The 21,673-nt window shown below is 36.2% G+C and overlaps 1 protein-coding gene across 2 annotated transcripts; it reads left to right on the plus strand.

The window, feature by feature from the left end:
• Nucleotides 1-655: 655 nt before the first annotated feature.
• Nucleotides 656-20,829, plus strand: LOC133534855 (acyl-CoA Delta-9 desaturase). 2 transcript variants are annotated; one of them, XM_061874151.1, is made up of 7 exons: nucleotides 656-814; nucleotides 7,561-7,727; nucleotides 12,587-12,717; nucleotides 14,793-14,998; nucleotides 16,531-16,716; nucleotides 19,899-20,005; nucleotides 20,582-20,829. In XM_061874151.1, exons 2-7 carry the CDS (start codon nucleotides 7,580-7,582, stop codon nucleotides 20,776-20,778), a joined length of 975 nt encoding a protein of 324 aa, XP_061730135.1. In that variant the 5' UTR covers nucleotides 656-814; nucleotides 7,561-7,579; the 3' UTR covers nucleotides 20,779-20,829. The 2 variants fall into 2 exon arrangements, with proteins under 2 accessions (XP_061730135.1, XP_061730136.1); XM_061874152.1 differs by having other exon boundaries at nucleotides 661-814; nucleotides 7,572-7,727.
• The last annotated feature ends 844 nt before the right edge of the window (nucleotides 20,830-21,673 follow it).

Consider the following 21,673-nt stretch of genomic DNA (forward strand, 5'->3'; position numbering starts at 1 on the left):
TTTTTTAGAGTTTCAGTTCTAAGTATGGGGAACCCCCAAAATTTATTGTTTTTTTCTATTTTTGTGTAAAAATCTTAATGCGGTTCATAGAATACATCTAATTACCAAGTTTGAACAAGTATAGTTCTTATAGTTTCGGAAAAAGTGGCTGTGACATAATCGGACAGACAGACTGACATGACGAATCTATAAGGGTTCCGTTTTTTGCCATTTGGCTACGGAACCCTAAAAACACAACAAAACGCATAATGGCAGAATTTTTGCTCATAGGTTTTTTATGGTTGAATGCCAAGACGTGTCACAATTTGACGCTTAAAAACAAAAGGTTGCCTTACATGCCTAGGTGTGTAATATGTAATTCCTTAACATATCATCTTCACTCATCGCACCGAATATGTAGTATTTCCGGTCCTAATTTGAAGTAAGTTATGTCAAAATATCATTGCAAGTTTGAGAAAAAATATTGTATAAGTTCGTGTCATCCGCGATGTCGCGCAGATTTGTCAAATCTAACCTTTATTAACATGATATTACGAATCAAGGCACCCGTCTTCATAAATAAGACGATCTATACAGGTAGATATCGCGCCTGGCGATCTACCTACAACATGACGCGGTAAAATGGCGTATAATTTGTGCTGCACCCGACTAATGTCACTGGCTGATTGTTGTTAGTTACGCTCCGAGCGCGCGCCGCTGCGCTGCGTCCTTTAAAAAGAAACACGATTAGAAACTAATAAACACAACCCTCAAATTTATCCTAGTGCTTATTCAAACGGAGTTCGTGAAATACAGTTATATTTTATACAGTAAGGTGAGTTTTTGTTTTTAATACATCACTTGAAAAGATACCTTATTTATTATGTGATTTTAATGAGGTCAAACAAGTACAGAATACAGATTATAAATGGTTCCTACTGTCAGGAACCTAATAAAATCTACTATAGTCTATGGTATATGTTTCTTTGGAATTGGCATAGGTGAAAGACATGTTTCTTTAAGCGATTGCGTTAAGATTTGCGCGTCTGTCCTCATTAAGTTCAAATCTCCAGGCGCGCATTGGTGGCACAGACAGAACTTTTCATTATGAGATGATGATGATGTGGCCTTAAATGATTATCTAATTATTTAATAACGTTTAAATAATAACGTAATTACTAAGGATTTGATAGCATAGGTATTCACAAGTACCTCAGTATTTTGTTTTCACCATTTCATTGCAAGTAGGAAAATTCGGCTGCCTGTATTCGTTTATAAAATGCTATTTAAAATTTTCCTATAGTGGAATTTTATACAATTTCTGAATTTTCTGCCAAGCACTCTCTAAATATGTCTCAAAAAGAAAGAAAAACTATTGACATCGAGACCACTTTTTCTGAAAGGCTAATTGAATTAAATCAACCTAATTAAAATAAAGCAAACCCCAGAGCCCGATATTTGGCCCCACGTCGGGCCCGAGTATAGTATTTTTCTGTTTCACCAAATAACAGCACAACAACAATACAACAACATTTACAATATTAGACATGTATAAAACACTTTGTCTCTTATTGTCAATAAAGTTCAATGTTTGATATTTTTGCATGATTAGTGTGGACTAAACGAAGGTGTAGTGACAAAAATTGAGAAAAATATGTTGAGATGGTTTGGACACGTGGAAAGAATGAGCGAAAGAAGGGTAACAAAGAGAGTGTATAAGGAAGAAGTAGAAGAGGGAGCTGGAAGGGGGACTAGACCTCAGCGGACTTTCTCTGATCAAATCGAGGAAATCCTGAAGAAAGGCCAGGGCAAGAGCACCCTAAACCGGCGAGCGTGTATGAGGTGTATTATAAATGAATGCGTCCGATCTGAATGAGGTATATTCATATACCTCATTCGGATCGGAGCAAATGGAAATCCGTACTCTCTGTCTACCCCTCCGGGAAATAGCCGGGATTATATGTATGTATGTATGCTGTTTAAAGTCTCGTACGAATGAAGCCTTAGGGCCAACTTGTAGAATACATTTTTGAATTTTGACGTGTGTTGTTGTGTGAGTTCTATAATGTCTCACGTGTTAAACAATGGTCCATTCACGGAAACCAACTACCTCGGCAGCAAAAAGTTTTTACCAAACGTTCAAATGTTTCGATTATAATACGTGCAGCGAATAATAAAATAACATATAAACCTATCATTTTAAGTTCAAGGATATAATGCTCTCTGGCAACCCCTCTTTGCGTTTCGGCATTTTATGCCATATGGATTTACTACGCAATGGGTACTTAAGTTGTACTTCCTAGAAAGCAATTATACGAGTACCTGCATAGTTCCAGAGTACAAGCCAAATGAAATTACCAAGTGCCTCAGCGTCGCGGATTTCTCGAAACAGGCGGATAATATCTACTTCTTTATTACAAAATTTGTTATTTCTGTATACATTACACCCTTACTACATTTATCGACCCATCTTAGAGTAGTTACTACAAATTTCGCATTAGTTATCGACATAGAAATATAAAGAATTTGAACAGCCAACCACTTTACTTGTATGGACTAATTATTTATGCTTTACACTATCCTCATTTAAAATTAAAATGTCTATAAGTTACACCTACGACCCGCATTTACACATAAAATATTTAATCACGTCATTGGAATACTGTAAACTCATTTTTTCGCTAATAGTACAGGAAAAATAGCACCGCCTACAAATTATCTCTTGGTTGAGAAATGCCTAGTAAGTTCATCTTTTGTAAATAATTAAAAGTTTTCCGATTGTTTTTGCTGATTAATACCTACTCTTGACTTGAAATATTTTATTTTTTCGTTTACTTTTTCTGTAAAAATCATACATATCTCGCAAAATATTGATCTTATAATTATGAGCATGGTTTCACTCGATTCAGCGCAAAATTCAAAATTAGACGAAAATGACACCTCACTCGGCTGGTTTGTAAAATGTGAATATTTTAAAATGAACCCCTGCACATACCCCCCCGAAAAGGGGGTCGGACCCCTAAAATTTGGTAGGACGCGGCAGGTCCTCATTTCTAGTGCCAAGATAAAGGTCATAAACAAATTTTTATCGATGTACATATATGGCCATATTTAGTCTTATTTTACCTGTACTATAACGTCGTACTCGTATGTCACATTGTTTGAAGATATATTTTTTTTGTAAAGGGCGAGTCATACCACCTACAGTTTTGCGGCATATCGCCGTTTATTATAAATATACCTCCTCAGAAATAACTATGTAAAATGACTTGTTAGTCGCAGGAATAGTAAACAATTTATAGGTTCAAATCGATTTCAATCATGTACACAACGAAGGCCAAAAAATACCTGCCACGGTCTTATAATTAATGTGTGCGTGTGTATGAGCGTGTTATAGTTTTGCGGCCTTCGTTGTGTAACATATTATTGCAGGTGACTGTACTACTAAAAGTCTAAGTACCTAGACTTTTTTGTTGCTTAGTGTACGTACATTTTATATCTAGTCCAAGTATTCGTTACTTACTTGGACTCGATATAATATGTCATCGTAAAAACCCGTTTATAGAGAAAAAGCGTTTTTTCCTAGATCTTTTGCGTAAATCCTTGATGAAAACTAGTTTTCACTAATTAAATAAGTATAGTTTAAACTGTTTTTCGCTGAGGAAAACGCGTTTTTACTGGTTAAAGTAGTTTTCACGATACTTTGCCAGAAGCGAGGAGGAGCGTGTTAGTTTAACCGTGACCTACATGCGTAGACAATATGCCAATCGTTAACACTCCGTAGCGAACGAAACGCAACTGTCTCTGTCGCACTAATATGCAAAAGTGATAGAGAGCGATAACTACGCTATGTAAGGAGCGTGAACGACTGGCATCTTGTCTACGCACCCTGATAGCGCGCGACGCCGGGCGAGAGAACCGACCATAATGTGTAAATAATGTTATCGTAGAAAAAAAAACCGGGCAAGTGCGAGTCGGACTCGCGCACGAAGGGTTCCTTACCATTATTTATAAAAACGGCAAAAAAATTATGTTTACAGTACTTATGGTGCTACTTTACCGCACTAGTGCGCAAATTAGCATATTACGTTACTGTGTCAAACATTTAAAGGGCCATATGTACTGTAAAACGTTGTACGATACATGTGCGAATAGGTAATTCGCAACTCGTGTCGATTTAAAACACTCCCTTCGGTCGTGTTTTAAATTATCGCCACTCGTTTTGAATTTCGTATTTTTCGCACTTGTATCGTAATGTACTATTGTTGTATGGGAGCCTCCCTTAAATATTTATTGTATTCTGTTTTTAGCATTTGTTGTTATAGCGGCAATAGAAATACATCATCTGTGAATATTTCAACTGTCTATTAGCTATCACGGTTCATGAAATACAGCCTGGTGACAGACGGACGGACGGACAGCGAAGTCTCAGCAATAGGGTCCCGTTTGACCCTTTGAGTACGGAACCCTAAAAAGTATCTTTTTATGTTATGTGCATCGTGTAATAAAAATAGTTTTCCCTGAAATACATTTTAGACAATTAGTCAAAACTAGTTATCACCGAGGCCTTACGGAAAACTAGTTTTAGGTAACTAGTGAAAAGTGAGGCACAGGACAGGAGCGGATGGCAACGTCTCACGAAGGCCCTCTGTACCAATGGGCTACCATAGGACGACAACAATAAGTGAAAAAGAAAAGAACGATAAGTTCATATTTCATTATAGGTAAAAAACTTAAGTAAGTCACCTGTTGTATGTAGTTGTGACGTGTTCGAATAGACTACATGTTTAAAAGACACACACAAACAAAACAAATGTCTATTCGAACACGTCACAACTACATACAACAGGTGACTTACTTAAGTTTTTTACCTATAGGGACCATTTGTTTCATAAATTATTTTTATTAGTAAAATAGCACGAGGTTTCCGAGTAAAACAGTGTCTCTCTCGTACACGATTGACTTGAAAGTTAAGATATCAAGCTATCGCTGAGCACGTGACCCCAGTACCCTCAGCGAGGTTCTGCAACGTCGCGCGGGAGCAACGGCCGCGGCAGAAAACAAAGAGCAGAAACATATGTGGGAAAGTGTCAATTTTCCGCGCTGCTACTCGTAGTCGTAGCTTCATCTTAACTAAGATATCGTTCATACAGTAGCGGCAAATATATATGTATATATGTATGTTTTTAGTTTATACTAATTCATATAGCTTAGTGTTTCTACTTGGAATAAAAATATTGTCTGAAAATAATTTAAATATAACATAAATTGGCTGTTTCATACATTTTGGCTGTCTGACTTTGATATTTTCTATGGGAGAGTAATTTTTTTCGCAATTTCGGGGTTGGTCCCATAGTAAAAGTTGCTCAGTATGACCGATATGTTCATTCACCCCGTAAATTATTGCAGCTGACTAAATAAGCACCCTATATATACATATTTACGCCCCACTGCACGTGGTAACGTAGGCACGTCAGCACAATGCGGATTGAGGACTTCACACACACCAATAAAATTAATGTATGTTATAAAAAAAAAAACTTATTTACTCAATAGCGAATCTTACCAACAATAACATCTAGATGGATCGATTTTTCGCCTGTATCAAATTAATTTGCATTATTACTTTACACTTGCATACCCAACTGGCGAGAAAACACGGACTAAAAAATGACCCCTAAGTTTAATCTAATTCGGTTTGATACGCCACTTTATTGGTATTGAAGGGTTTTTTCAGATTTTTTTTCATATCTCGGATAGCTTCGGTCAAAAGTTTTACGATAAAATGTCCTACAAATTTGGTTTTGTTTATTTTTACTCTACGATCAATACTTTAGGAGCTACAGGTTGTTTAAGTTAACAAAGAAACGATTTAAGAACACGTCGTTTTTTCTTAATTGTTAATCATACCTGAAAAATTTAGTTTAGAATAAGCAAGCTTAGTCACCTGCTGACCAAATATATGAAAACCGGCCAAGAGCATGTCGGGCCATGGTCAGTGTAGGGTTCTGTAGTTACCCGTCCGTCAAAATAGTCTTTTTACAAAAACTTAAAAACGGCTAGACCGATGAGGTTCACTATAGTTTCCCTTGAAAGTCTTTATTAAGCTGTAATTTCACGATTTTTTTTTTCAATTTTTTTGGATCGGAAGTTAGAGGAAGTAGAGTGGGCAAGATATTTTATTTCCATCCATTTTGGAGATATACTTGGGAATGAGCACCTATATCTACAAAGAAACAGCTAGTCTCTTCTAATGAAATATATGTATAAGGAAGAATAAACTTTTATATAATAATACCCATAGGTATGTTTTATATCCTGGCTCGTAGGTATCAATTCGTTTTTCGGAACTTGTGTACGGAATATCATTTGATATTTACCACTAGTTTTTCGGTGAAAGAAAACATCGTGAGTAAACCTGCATACATCTGCAAAGAAATTCAAAGGTCCCCAACCGACATTGGGCCAGCGTGAGGCCTATAGCCCAAACCCTGTCGCGCATGAGCAGCCTGTGCCCAGCAGTGGGATGTATATTATTATTTATTAATATTATAAGAGCACCCTTTTTGATATATCATCAGTATACATCTTTTCACTTTATGGATAAACGCCTTATTACTTTTACTTTTTTTATCTAGAAAAGGTACCTACTGCACCTACCCGTACCTTCATAGGTATAATAAATAATAATAATGACGATTCAAATTAATTATTCAATAGGCCAAGATACATATATTTACCACCCCATTGTTAGTAAAATAAAATAGGCCGCATCTGCCGTTTGGGTTAAACGTCTCATACTAGTATTATAACCCATACGACTACTATAATATATCGTCCTTACTTATAACATGGGTACATAGTATCTAACGCCGCCTTTCGGGCGCCGCTGGTAATGGAATTTTTCATAGAGCATTGCCATTATATTTGGATACATTTTTAGGGTCCGTAGCAAAAAGGTAAAAAGGAACCCTTATGGTGTAAGTCTAGCTACTAAATAAGTCAAGTGCGGTAAGTATTATTTTGAGTTGCTTGTTGTGATAAACAATACCATTTCCGAAGTTTACCGAATACTGTTGATTACATAATTTTTATACGTAATCAATGTCTAAATCGACAGCTCAACAAGGGTACGGTGTGTTAGGGTCGGCAACGCGCATGGAACACCTCTGGAGTTATAGGCGTCTATAGGCTACAGAGACTGCTTACCATCAGGCGGGCCGTATGCTTGTTTGTCACCAACGTAGCATTTAAAAAAAACTGAGATATTAAAAATATATAAAATATTTGAACATCAAAACATTGGCGTGGACGTATGGATTACAAATGGAGTAAAAATGCACTATTTTGCAAAAAACAATTTAGCAAACGCTAAACAGCTTGGTGAAGTACGAGTAGCACTTTTTGAGCAACAGTATAAAAATCCCTTTTTTCTCACAAAATAAAAGGGTTCACGCTTCAAGGGCTTAACCGCTCTCTCTCTCTCTCTCACACTCTCCTTAGCAATGATTATTCCCATCTGATGTTGAGGTCTGCCTTGTTTATCTTCTTCGAGGACTTAACCAAATCTTATTATTGCAGCGTGCACCCAGTGTGCAGCATGGTGAGCATCACCGAGGCGCCCGCGCAGGACCGAAGCCGCGAGGCCGACTGGCCCGTCGTCCTTTTCTTCATCCACATTCATCTGCTCTCGCTCTACGGGCTATGGCTGCTGCTGTTCGAGGTCAAACTGTTGACCATTTTATTCCGTAAGTACATACACTTCTCTCATCAGGATTTTCACGTTGCCTACCCGGTAATACACCATAAATCGTCAGCAATAAACCAAAGGTCCAATAATGACATTATATAGACTCGCTTCAATTTTTTTTTATAATCGCATCAATGTGGGGACTGTCGTCGCTCCCGTGCCTAAAGGTGCCGTTCGGATTTCAACTGCAAGGGCATTGTTGCCGCCGCTGTCTCTGTTAAATTTGCTTGATAATATGGTTTTCGTTTATCGTATTATAATAATGCATGTTTGTTGAAGCAAACATTTGTAAACTTAAAACTTTATCTACGCTATGTCTCTCCTTCTGCCTATTTTAGATTATGCAGATATCTGCTATTTAGACCTTACTGAAGAGCAATTGAACAAACTCGATCGACTTCAAAATGTTTGCATTAGATTTATTTTTGGATTGCGCAAATTTGATCATATTTCAAGCTTTCGTTCAAAGCTTAAGTGGCTACCTATTCGTTTCCGTCGCAACGCACATATTTTCTCCCTCCTGTATGCCACTCTGTTTCACCCCAATACTCCTTGTTATCTTAAAACTCGGTTTAAATTTCTTTCCTCTATCAGATGCTCTCAAAATCTGTTACTAGTTCCCCCTCCTTCCTCTTCGAAATTTTACATTAACTCTTTCAGTTTTCGCGCTGTCCGGCTGTGGAATGCTCTGCCCGTTGACATCAAACGTGCTAAATCGCTCTCTATTTTTAAAAACCGATTAAAAGAACATTACTTGTCTCTTTCATAAATGTAGTTGTTTATTTTGAAATTCTTCGTTATTTGTATGGCTTTTCCTTTGTCATTTATTTATATATTTATTTGTTATTTATATATTGTTTATATATAGTAATAAATGTAGTATACCTATATATATTAAATATTTGTAGTATATGTATTTTATTTTATTTTTGCACCACCCGTTACCTTGATTATGTTCGCCATTTCTCTATCTGAAGGTTGTCTGGAAGAGATCGCTGTTTAGCGATAAGTCCGCCTGTTGTTACCTACATATTTATACCTTTACATATTTTGTACCATTTTTTTTTGTAGTGTGCAATAAAGCATTTTATTATTATTATTATTATTAATTATTATGAATTTGATGTACCTATTCATCAAATTTTATAGAAAAATGATTCTCATATAAGTGAAATGTGAGTTTCTTTTTTAGAAAATAAAAAATCTTTGTCCCAAAATGAACGTCGTAATCGCGGCAGTAATGCGGCGGCGAACGTCACTCATTTTATTAAGAACATTTATAGATGGCAGTGGCATCAATGTCACCTTACACCGGCAGACAGACATACATACGAGTTACTCTTTGTAGTCAATATCATACAAAAGTATTCCTTCCTTCTCTGTAAAAACAATATCTGATGCAAAAAATAGTGGCCGTACAACATTCATTCATATTATTAAAGCCTAACCAGTAATATATGATCACGCGCCATATTGCGGAATTTAATTGGAACTAAATCTTTCATACTAAACTAAACTCACACCCTATGCACGAGAATAACAGCGCCCTCTTGACAATCAGCCACAGACATCATTTCATTATTACATGGGTTACTTCATTAGCAAATGAAATATTATCGTTGGTACAATACAATCAAGGTTTTTTTTTTATACTACGTCGGTGGCAAACAAGCATACGGCCTGCCTGATGGTAAGCAGTCTCCGTAGCCTATGTACACCTGCAACTCCAGAGGAGTTACATGCGCGTTGCCGACCCTAACCCCACCCCCCTCGTTGAGCTCTGGCAACCTTACTCACCGGCAGGAACACAACACTATGAGTAGGGTCAAGTGTTATTTGGCTGCGGTTTTCTGTAAGGTGGAGGTACTTCCCCAGTTGGTCTGCTCTAGCAGTCTGCTCTAGATCTGGAATGACATCTGCTGTGCTGTGCCCTACCACACAAGGCGAGATGACATTCACATTGCCCATACCTCTCTTTTGGACGTAGTTTAAGGACATACCCGGGTCCAAAAACCGAAGGTACCGAGGTACGGTAGGTAAGGCAATACGATACTATGGGTATTGTATCGCTGTGACATCTTATAAGCATTGTTGGAATTGGCAGTGGGGCGAAACTCCTCCTTTCGGCTTTTCTCGACTCAGCATTGCTCCGAGCAATTATTAGGGTAGGGTGACTTGAATTTGGACAACCCTAAATGCCCGAAAGAGATAGTGCCATACATTAGAAAGGGACAGCATAATTCGTCCCTGAATCACTGTCAAACTTCGGTTTTCTACGAAGTGTCATTTCTGCATGGTAGTATTATTATTGGTTGCGTCGCTCAAGGGGAGGTTAAAGATGCTATGGTTATCTGACTGATTAATATATATATTTCTATTGTATAGTTGCTTTATATTTTTCTACTTCTTTCCAATTTTTTGTGTATTTTCCCCATTCCTTTTTGTTGTAATACATGTTTATCCTATAAATTATGTAAGTACCTATGTATTTATATCCATTGTCTTTTTGGTACCTTGTTGTACATTTTGCTGCATTTGTCATCCTCTTTTCACTCTCTCCTCTCATCTACTCAAAGGTTAACTGGAAGAGATCCCTCAAAGGGATAAGTTCGCCTTTGTACTTCTTACTAACTATGTTACTTTTAAAATGTATTTTTGTACAATAAAGAGTTTATTACTACTACGATTCTTACGTAAGCTTTCAGAGCTGTTTCCAAAAATTTTGAGGTTATAAGTAAAACATGTTTTAAAACCGGTATCCTTTTTGAAAGATCTATCCAATGACATCTGATCAAAGGGTTGAGAATTTAAATTGAAGAGACCAATTAAGATACATTTCTTTTCTAGCTCTTCTTAAAAAAAATTGAATAGGGTTCGATGAATTTTTGCTGAATTTTTAAATCAAGATAATATGTAATTACATTAGGGTATGACTTGTATCGAATACTCCATAGATAGGTATGGAAATTAACCCGACAACTCATTTATATTCAATTTTCTGGATTGTTTGTGCCACGAAACAGTATCATATTGTAAGTGGATTTCCTTGTAATACGCAAACGTTATTAGAATAATTTACATTCCCAGTATAATTCTATTTGTTAAGAGGGAAGAATACCTTTGCGTTGCGATCCTAGGGAGAAAACGTTTTCCACTAACTAAATCTTAACAACTCACTTTGATTTTGACGATGATCGCTTTAGCATAATATATTCTAGGTTTATAGGTTTCCCTTTTTTATTTTATTTTTTGTTTTGAAAATTTTGAGAAAAAAGAAAAACTTACCTAGTTTTTCATTGTGTCAATAACATACTAAAAAATCATGGAGCATGGAAAATATTTAGAAGTGGAATAACGTTTTCTCTTTTTGTATGGACGATCACGTTATACTTCCCTCTTAAGTAAACAAAAATTCGAATACCTAATGGAAGGATGTGTTGGTATTTATTTTGTTATTTTTGGCCGTGCTCTATAAAAATACTGTGAGAGAGCGACCCTAATCCTTAAAAGACTACAGGCCAATTCAAACGTTCCCTGACATCAACCCGATATTTGAATCATATCAGTTAGTTGTCATTCGCGCGGGCGTCTGGCTAGGACTAACACATGTACAAGTTAGAGTGAAATGAATTAGATGAAATGAATGAATGAAATAGGGAGCTTGACACTAAAGCAATGTAGTAATTAGTGTAATTACCCTTTTCGACGCCGTGTCAAATACAAAACCTGTCAATCGGACGACAGGTCACCGAAGTGTCAAAACTGAAATTGAACTTTAAGCATATACACGTAGTGCTGTTCTGTGGTCTGTTACGAATAGGGTTGTTTCCATCTACAAATCTTAGGGCAGAATTGTATCCCAATAAATTCTTTTGGATTATAAGAACATGTTGAATTACTTTTAGGGGACCTGTAATGACCATATTTTTGTAAATATTGAATTTAAAATATCTTTTGGCACACGTCACGTGACCAAACTCGAAACGTCATTGAAGATTCTGATGACGTCACAAGTGTCACAACTCTCGGATTGACACTGTTGACAGTTAGGCGATAAACAACAAATGACAAATGTCAGTTGACACTTCGTATCTTCTACGTGTGTATGTAGTTATGTGTCAAACCGTAAACTGTGACGTCACACAATTTTCAAAGAGCGTTTTGGGCGCGAAAGCATCTGTCAAAATATATTTTGTTAATTTAACATATTTAAAGCCGTTTTTAGTATAAAAGTTGAATTTTAGGGCAACTTTTAGTTAATATAGTAGAACGTAATACAAGCTTTTCAAAAAATTGGAAACAACCCTATTAGTCCGTCGTTGGCGTTGAAGCTGCGGTTCGGATATATCCGTCGTTGGCGTCGAAACGTTTAAAATACAACCGGGAAAGCTAGAGGATATTGCAAAAACCTAGTGTTTTACACTGTGATATAGACATTGCGGTAAAATTAACACGATTCCTTGAGATTTGCGGTGGGCGGTAATTTAGCGAGTAAATACCGCAATTTCAGACATAAGCAGCGCAACCACATTCAATGTTGCTAAATGTATACATACATACCTCTAATAGCTCCTCTACACGATGGCCCAGCGCAGGCCAGTCCGAGGGACGCATTTATGCGTTAGAGGGAGTAAGTGATATTGCTATCTCATTCCACCGCATAGTTGCATCCCTTAGACAGGCCTACGCTGGGCCATCGTGTAGAGGAGCCCTAATGGTGGAGCCTTAGGTACGTGCTCACTATTTTTTTTTAAGTGTCCATGTTCGCTAGTACCATAGACAAAACTGCAAGTTCATATTAAACATAATAAAAATAACGACGATATTACACTATTATTGTTTTGTTTTTCCTGGCAGTGGTCGCCCTGACATCCTGTGCTATCCTGGGTGTAACGACAGGAGCCCACCGGTTGTGGGCGCACCGCTCGTATAAGGCCAACACCGGTCTGAGGATCACGCTCATGGTGTTCCAAACCCTCGCGGGACAGGTAAGTAGTGATCTTGAAAGTAACCACAACCCATCATTTATACCACGCCATTTTATTCTTTCTTTATTGTATTACCAACCAACTTTTTAACCAACATCGAGCCAAAGAGCATATAATCACTACGTTTTAAGAGACGGGACTCCCATACTAGCGAGTGGAATCAGTTTGTTTCACAAATCATTACGACATGTAGACAAAGAACTGTCAAAGAACCATAGTACCAACATAAGCGATTTAAATAGTGTAGTACGCTACAGGCATGGCTTGCGTTTCTTATCGATATCGATAAAATGGGGAGGGTTGAAACATAGACTCCTGTCTACAAATGTTGTACTCGAAATCAGGTTAGTATCGAGTCAACATTGAAGTTGTATGTTATATAGTGGATTTGAGTGGACTAATACGTGGTCAGGCTTAATGTGGACCCGAATTATTTTTATACAGTTTTTAAGTCGAGGTTTTTTTATTAACATACATGTTTCAATAAATTTAACATGGGAAGATGTATCAGGTCTTCGTTTCCATCAAATTTGACCCACTGCCTACATCTGAAAACATACAGCCTTGGATAAACATAACTTTATCTACAGTTTACATTCCAAGTGTTTGCTAATGACTAATGAGATCATAAACTGATTATTTACCGCTAATATGCATCTATAAATCATGTTTTTTGGCATCCAGTTATCAATATAGCCCATTATCAATGCTCTAACTTTTTATGTATTTATATTATATGTCTGTTAATCATGAGAACCGGTCTGGCCTAGTTGGCAGTGACTCTGCCTATGAAGCCGATAGTCCCAGGTGCAAATCCTGGTAAGGGCATGGTATTTCTGTGATGAGCATGAATATTTGTTCCCGAGTCATGGGTGTTTTCTATGTATTTATAAATATTTATATATTAGGTATATATATATATATATATATCGTTGTCTAAGTACCCACAACACATGCCATGCATACTATAGGACTGAGTCAATTTGTGTAATAATGTCTTATAATATTTCTTTATATATCATAAAAATAAATATTTTCTTACATTTTAGGTTAATATATTGAATAATTACTAGATAAAAAAAAAATGTTAACTAATGACCATTAATGCATAAATGATAGATAATGTTCCACTGAAAATCTTCGACGAATTAATAATTATGGTCATATTGCATGCAAGTTCTCAGGGAATTTCACATATTTAATTTAATTAAGTATTCACACTGATATACAAATAAACCTACAGTTATCGATAGTTATAGTACATCCCTAGTTCACAACTAAAAAGAATATAAAATATCTAATTTTCGATGTGTTTATAGCCTGCTGACCCAAAATAAGGTCAAAAGTATCTAAAGCAATACTTACCGGTCTTCGTCCAAGGGAAATTTTGCCATAAAATCTCTTCTTTCGTGATTTTCTCGAGTGGCTCGCTTGCCACATGTTTCACACTTGGAAACCATTTTCTCGGTGGCAACTTTCCCGTCCTCTAAAACACGACAGTTTGAATTTTTTTAATTTGAGTTTGACCATAACGAAGAACTTCCCGTACTATTTTTGCTACAATAATGTGAACATTTCCGAGCATATTGGAGAAACCTAAAACAAAAATTCCTTCTTAACCACCTAAGGCTAAATGTAGTTAAGAAGGACTTATGAAATTTAAATCATTTGCAATTGGAACAGAGTTGCATTTATTTTGTTTCGATCGATTTTCAAACAATTTAAGTATATAGGTTTTGTAGGAAAATTTATGTAGGGAGATTACTTACGTTTAAGAACATTTTTTGCTATGACGATTTAGAAAAACTATAAAAATCTTTGAACTTTTAATTGGCGTAAATTTTATTTAAAATTGATATTTTTGCGTCCGCAGCTCCTGATTTGATTGGTCACAATCTTACAAGCGAATCAAGTGGTATCTGAGCCAATTTGGTATCTTTGCGTCCACACCACACAATTTAATCAGATTTTTCGAATGCTTATCGCTGGTCGTGACTTTATGAGTGAGAGAGTTTATGATATGTGTATGAAAAAAGTAGGTACATGACCAAGAAATAACGACAATAAATTTCCAGGGTTCGATATACGACTGGGTCCAGAATCACCGACTCCACCACGCCACATTCGACACCGACGACGACCCGTACAACCACAAGAAGGGCTTCTTGTACGCACACGTGCTCACGCGCATGCGCAAACTCAGCCCGTACCAGGAGAAGCTTAAAGGATCCATCGACGTGTCGGATTTGCACGACGATCCCGTTGTCATGTTTCAGAAAAAGTAAGCATAATGAACCTAGGTATGTTCATTATATACCTACCATATACCTACCTCAATTAAACCCGGGCAAAAATGCACCAGTGCTAGTGATTAATTTAATATAAGTATTGGCACGTGGGCGGGGGTGGGAGGATTTTGAGAGAGTCGGAGACAAACAGTGCGTGCTTCGTATCGAGTATATTGGAAAAGTGAGATGAGTATGTTAGATTATTATTTATAAATTGTATTATGTATGAAACTGACCAGTTTCTCTTTGACGTCCAATGTTGATAAATATTCACTTTTTAGACACTTAACTCAATATCACAATTTGTGATTTATGTGGGTACGATACGAAACCACGGTTGATTAGAGAAACATGGATAGTGGTAACTTTGAGACGGTAGTTAACCTACTAATAAGATTCATAAACTATTTTAAAGTGATTATATTATGTATTAATATTACTTATTAATAATTATGTATAACGGAGTTTATTGAAAAGATGTTGTGATCATTTTATTCTGAATTATTTGGTAAATAGATAAGGTACAATACATGAGAAGATACGTTTGTGACGTCACTTCTCGAACGACAAATAGCATGATTAACCAGTTGTGAGTGGCTGGTTAGCAGTGGATATAAAAGGGCCCGACCCGTTTCATTTGGATCATTCTCATTGTGATTCTTCTTTGTGCTGCAGCACTGAGTTAATCATCGCCACAGTAATATTGAAAGTTAAGTAAACACTACGTCGATCATTATTTTACCTGATTAATTTGATGAATTAATTATTAAATAATATATTGGTGAATTATAAAGTATTAGTTATTGTATTTATTAGTTGTTGATGATAAGGTGAATAAATAGAATTAGTAACTTTAATCAAAAGGTTTTATTTTCAATCATATTTGTTCATTATTTAATTTATCATACTAGTAATCCAAATAGCATCTAGTGATAGTTTTAGCAGTTTCGAATAATTCTGAATCAAGGTACTTAAATAAATAACTTGATGACAAGTTATGCCAAATTTATACAGTTAACTTAGTGTTATCAAGCAGTATTGTGAATTTAAGGTAATATTGACTATTAATTACGTTTCAATTGCTTGTTTACATAGCAGCGGGATTTGCTTTTATCTACTCGGACATCCATTTTAACTTAGTATTCTCACAAGTACATCACAAATAAGCTAGCCTCAATTAATTATTGTTGATTACAGCGCCATCTATGGACTGCATATGGAACTACGTACCCGGATGCCTATAATATCGATTATCAATAAGCCATATAAGTATAACAAAGTGAATACTAGAATCCTTTATAACAAATGATGATATGAACTTTTACCAGCCGATACCAGGGGCATATTTTACCACACTGTAATTTTTTTGTCCATTTCTGGGCGGTCCTTAGTAACGACGGTACTTAGCCTCAATATTTACCTGTTGAATCAGCAGTGTTCGGCGAATTGTCACTGTCAGGTGACAAATGTCACCGTGGTGAAACAAGGGCCTGAATATTATTTATCCGACACGGTTGCTTTTCAGGTTCTACTGGGTCCTTTACGGCGTGCTGTTTCTTCTGCTGCCGCTCAACGCGCCGCTCGAGTACTGGGAGGACTCAGTGCTGAGTTCCATCTTCGTCATCGGCTTCCTGCGCTACTTGGTGGTACTCCACGCCTCGTGGCTCGTCGAGAGCGCCGTCTGTGTGTGGGGCCTCAAGCCTGGCGAGAAGTAAGTTCTACTGTTTCCTTTTTAGAATAAAAGCTAGATACCCTTATTACTATAGTTTTTAAACCACAGTAAAGGATTGGTAAAGTCAGGGCTTAGGGGCTTGGCTTTTGCTCAGATCTGATAATGTTTTGACAGTAAATGGTAGCAAGTCTTAGCCGTCAATTATACATGAAATATTTTTGTTGGGATCCTTCTACATAAGTGCCAGAAGTTTTAGGTCTTATTAAATGTATTTAAGGGCCTCTGGTATTCACGAGGTTAAAATGTCATATCCGTACGCGTCGCACGACCGACCTGTATTCGTTAGCGTTTGTAAACAATTAAATAAGCAATGAAAAATCACGGAAATAGGTACCGTAAAACCTCCGAACTAATATAATCCAGTGCATCTGATTCTCACCATGGTCGTAGGGTCAGAATGAGAATGCATTTATTCGTTAAACATAGGTACATAGTACCACACACAACAACTCCACAAGTACTTATCAGTACCATTGTTCTTTTTCGTTTTATCTGAGCTTTTTCTTCCTTTTATACAAATATTTTACTTTAGAAATACGACGTTCAAATGATAGTCACACCAGCGAAAATATATTTTTGACTATGGGAACGCAAAAGATCGGGCGCCAAAGCGCTGCCCGATAGTCGATGGGCTATGGCTATAAGACACTATAAGTAAAATGAAATTGTAAAGAAAAATAATAAAGTTGTATATAATGGGACCGACCTCACCTGAATGTCGATTCGATTTTTTATTTACGACGACCACCAGCTTATTCAAATTTTGATTCGTGTTTCTTCTCGTTTATCTTTTCCTCCTTCACACTCGCTTGCTTGCTTATTATCAGAGCCCCTAAATTTCATGCCGTTGACAGAAAAATGACGTCACGCTACATAGAGTATGATTCCAATTAGTATTTTCGTAATAATTAATCATTGTCAACCACTTTAGGTAACTGATACATATACTTGACAATCAGTATAGAAACGCTAACTGACTTTCATTTTATTGCCACACAAATAAATAATAGATTATTAATTTGTGAAATAATACATATTTTTGGTTTTTAACAGCGTAACAAGCTTTTATTCACGTGTTATCTAAATTTGTAGTAACTCCCTGTATGTTAAATTACGTCATTTTTGCGTCAACGGCATGAAAAGTACGGGCCCTGCTTATTATATTGGAAATATAATAACATTTATTATTTTCATAAGAAAAACCCGTGTTAGGTATATTCAATGATATTGATGGCGAAAGTCAAATTTTAAAGATGTTGTGCTTTTTCTTGTCCGTTGACAACTCGGCAAAAAGGCGGATTACATGAAAAAAATGAGGTCGAATTCGAATGGAGTTTTGAAAAAAGAGCGAACGAGATGATGATGATGATGAGTGTGAATGATGCATGGCGAATGAAAAGGGGCGCGAACAACTATAGTTCTGAGTTAGTATAAATGTAATTTATTTATGTTTTACATTTTCGGCTGCTTAAAACATTTATTGGTCAGTAAAAAAACAATCTGCCGATTTTTGCGGAGCAGGGGCACGTCAAATGTATGGCTATTTGTACGTAACCTACAAATGCCATGTCAGATAAACGTCAGTCCATAAAATAAGTATGACTTATGACAAGAGGTTTTCAACAGAAACGTAAGCTCTTAGGCGACTCCGATTGGTTAAATGCTCTAAGGGCTGCCTGGATCTCTACCTTATCGATATGTTTTCAATTAGGTACCCACAAACTGCTACAGAATTCGTCTCGTTTTAGGTTCTTTACTAGGGCCACGTAATAGCAAATATTACAGATATGGAAGGTAGACGCAAGGAACAGAAGCTCCTTAGGCAGAATTGTTGCAAAAGTGTCCAGCTGTCAGCTATAAATAATAGTTCCAAATCTCTCCAGAGTAGCGCTAGAGTAGCTAATAACCTAGGCGTTATTGACGGAGTGAAGTGCGCTGTCTATGATTAAATTTTTTTCTCAAGTATTCTAGGTATTGTAGCGCCACCTATTTATGGTTTTTTGTCGGACATTTTTTTGGTATATGGAGATTTTGTTCCTTGCCTCTACCTTCCATAATTACAAAATTAAATTAGTTAAAGTCATTCCGATATATTTCTACTAGATAGCAAAATAGCAATATTATAGCAGCTTATAATTTCTTTATTCGTTTATGGTCTTAGATTATATTAGGTCATCATAAAAAATATAAAAAACCTAAACCTAGTGTTGCTGCCAGCAGCGGGGCAAGGCCCAAGCATTGCAGGTTTATTGAATTACCTACGTTGAGTAAGTTATATTATTAGGTACATAGTAAAACATACATTAGTTCTGTCATATCAAGTTAAATCATAAAAATAACTAATATTATATAGTGAATATTTTTACCCCATAAAATATCTTATTGTGTTTCGTATACATTTTGTTCAATACCTCAAGAAATACACTGAGTAATTTTATGGTCACCAAAAACAAATGTTTTCAAAAAAAATGTTCTCCACACCCGGTGCCCAATCGCTTAGTCTACATTCAATAAACAAATAGTTCAAAAATATTTTCTAACAGAATAAACCGGAGCTGAATACAAACAACATGAGCAATTAGGAAAAACATATTGTTTGTTTCATTAATTGGGTGTTAATTTGTTTTGGTAAGTCTAGCGTTTTATTTGCGCTTTTCCACTCCAAATAGGAATTATTCAGGTATTTAGTCCAGTAGTTTACTCGTGTGAAAGCTTTTTGTTGACGGTTATTTACTTTGACTTATTAGGCGCATAGCACACTGGATCCGATTCGCACATCGAGCGGGATGTCGCTATAATACGCGCATGGCGTTGTCTAGCTCAAACATCGGTGCGATGTGCGAATCGATCGAGTGTGCTAAATACGATGTAGTGTGTGTTTTCGACAAGTTCGTAATCCTTCACGGTTTATATCTTCACTCTTGTAAGGATTATTTAAAATGTATGACATATTATTTAAAACGCCTGGCGGAGCTTTTGGTCTATGAAGGAACTCATGAAAGGTAAACTCCCAATTGCACTGAAGCGCAAGCTCGTCGACATATGCATCTTACCCATCCTCACCCTTATTGAAGTATTGTCAATCAATCACTGTGATTTATACTTAATTGCATTGTTTATGCTTGGAAATACATACATAAAAAAAATCATTTTTTTTACAGATATCCCCATGATTCGAATTCGGTGTTTGTGTTGGCGAAAACATTTTGGCCTCAATACCACTACCTCATCCCAAACGACTACAAATCTGGCGAATACGGCACATATGGTAAGATATACAAATTGTATTATCAACTTTTTCTAGTTACTCGTTGATTGTTGATATAAAAAAAGTTCGTCGCAATATTAATCGCATTCAGTTATCATAAGTGCCACTACGCTATCTGACGAAATATGTGAAAACTAACTAGTACAAGGGATTTTTTTAGTGTCTTTTTTTTTATTTAATATTTTTTAGGTAATATTTTTGTATAGTTTAATTAATACAAAAATAACGTTTTACTAAAATTAATAGGTAACAAACCAAATTATCCTAAAAATTTTCCCTTGTACCAATTACTTTTACCACATACCGCCAGATGGCGAAGTGGCGTTACGATGACGAATCTTTAAATACGTGGTATATTTAATTCTCATTACATCGTTATCAGAAACTTTAACTTAATTAGATTTTTCTGAAGAACTAATTTCGTTTGGTCCTAAATGAATGTTATCCGAGTATGCACAATCTCAGGTGATGTGTAGATAGTATTATAATACGATATATACGATAGTATTATACGATAATTCCTCAAAACGCTTTTTTAATCTAATTTGATTGGCCAAATTACCGCTTTTTTTTTAGATTGTGGCTGCTCTACAGCCTTCATCCGAGTATGGGCAGCATTAGGCCTAGCCACAGACCTCAACACCATAGAACAGGCCACCATACAGCAGGCCCTGAAAGCCGCCGCCGAGTCCAAGCGCCCTTTGAAGACTTGCATCGCAGACGCCGCCAAACATCAAACGCTTCCAGAAGATCACTTTTTGAGGAGAGGTTAGAAATAATAAGTGTAATTAAGATAATTTATTAATAAATTATATGACACCAAATAGCCGTATCAATTAATTTTGACCCGACACGTAACATTTTAGGGAAAAATACTACTTACTCTTTGCAATAAAGGCAACGACTTTTAAAAATAACGTGTTTTGTTTTTGAAGAGAAAACTTCTTTAGCGGCGCTGTGCACTTTTTGTGATGGGGAAAAAATGTTAAACTCGCGACAGGTCACGTGACCGACACATTCGTCAGATTGAAAATTCGTAAGACGGACACGTGACCTGAACGAAAAACTGTTACAATGTCATTGAAGCCAGTAGACCTCCGGCGCGGCGGGATAAAAATCAATTATTAATTGAATTTTTAAATAATGAATTTGCTTTAACGATGTCAAGTGATCGCAATCTTAGCACTACGAAATACAAAACTACCATTGATGCGGTCTTTATTATATTAGACATTTAAATAGGTTCGAATCAAAATTGTTCGTTTCTTATTTCAGCTACCATAAACCTATCATATCGGTTTTAGAGATTGGCGATGATGATGTTAGTAATGATGATGGTGTAAGAGTCGTTAAAATTATGGATGGAAGTTGATTTTTCTGAGAGATAAACTTTTTACTTAATGTTAAATAATTGTAATAGTTCTGAAGTTTTAAAATTTTAAATGTAATATAAATAGTTATGTTTGTGTACATGAATATTGAATAATTAAAATTAATTAATTTGCCCAATAAATGAATATTTTATTTTACCACATAAATTATAGTACTTTTATACCGATAATTAAAGCAATTTGTGCAAAATAATGACCTAACCATTCCAAAATATCAAAAATGCCCAACGTTAATATTCATGTTTTCACTTCTGCCGGCACTCCCGGAGTGCAACCC

This window comes from Cydia pomonella, chromosome 2 (assembly GCF_033807575.1).
Source record: "Cydia pomonella isolate Wapato2018A chromosome 2, ilCydPomo1, whole genome shotgun sequence".
Taxonomy (NCBI): Eukaryota; Metazoa; Arthropoda; class Insecta; order Lepidoptera; family Tortricidae; genus Cydia; species Cydia pomonella.

Coding starts and splice junctions, on each gene's coding strand:
- LOC133534855 (XM_061874151.1), top strand. CDS start 7,580: ATGGTGAGCATCACCGAGGCGCCCGCGCAGGACCGAAGCCGCGAGGCC. Junction 7,728..12,586: donor ACTGTTGACCATTTTATTCC/GTAAGTACATAC, acceptor TTTTCCTGGCAG/TGGTCGCCCTGACATCCTGT. Junction 16,717..19,898: donor GGCCTCAAGCCTGGCGAGAA/GTAAGTTCTACT, acceptor TTTTTTTTACAG/ATATCCCCATGATTCGAATT.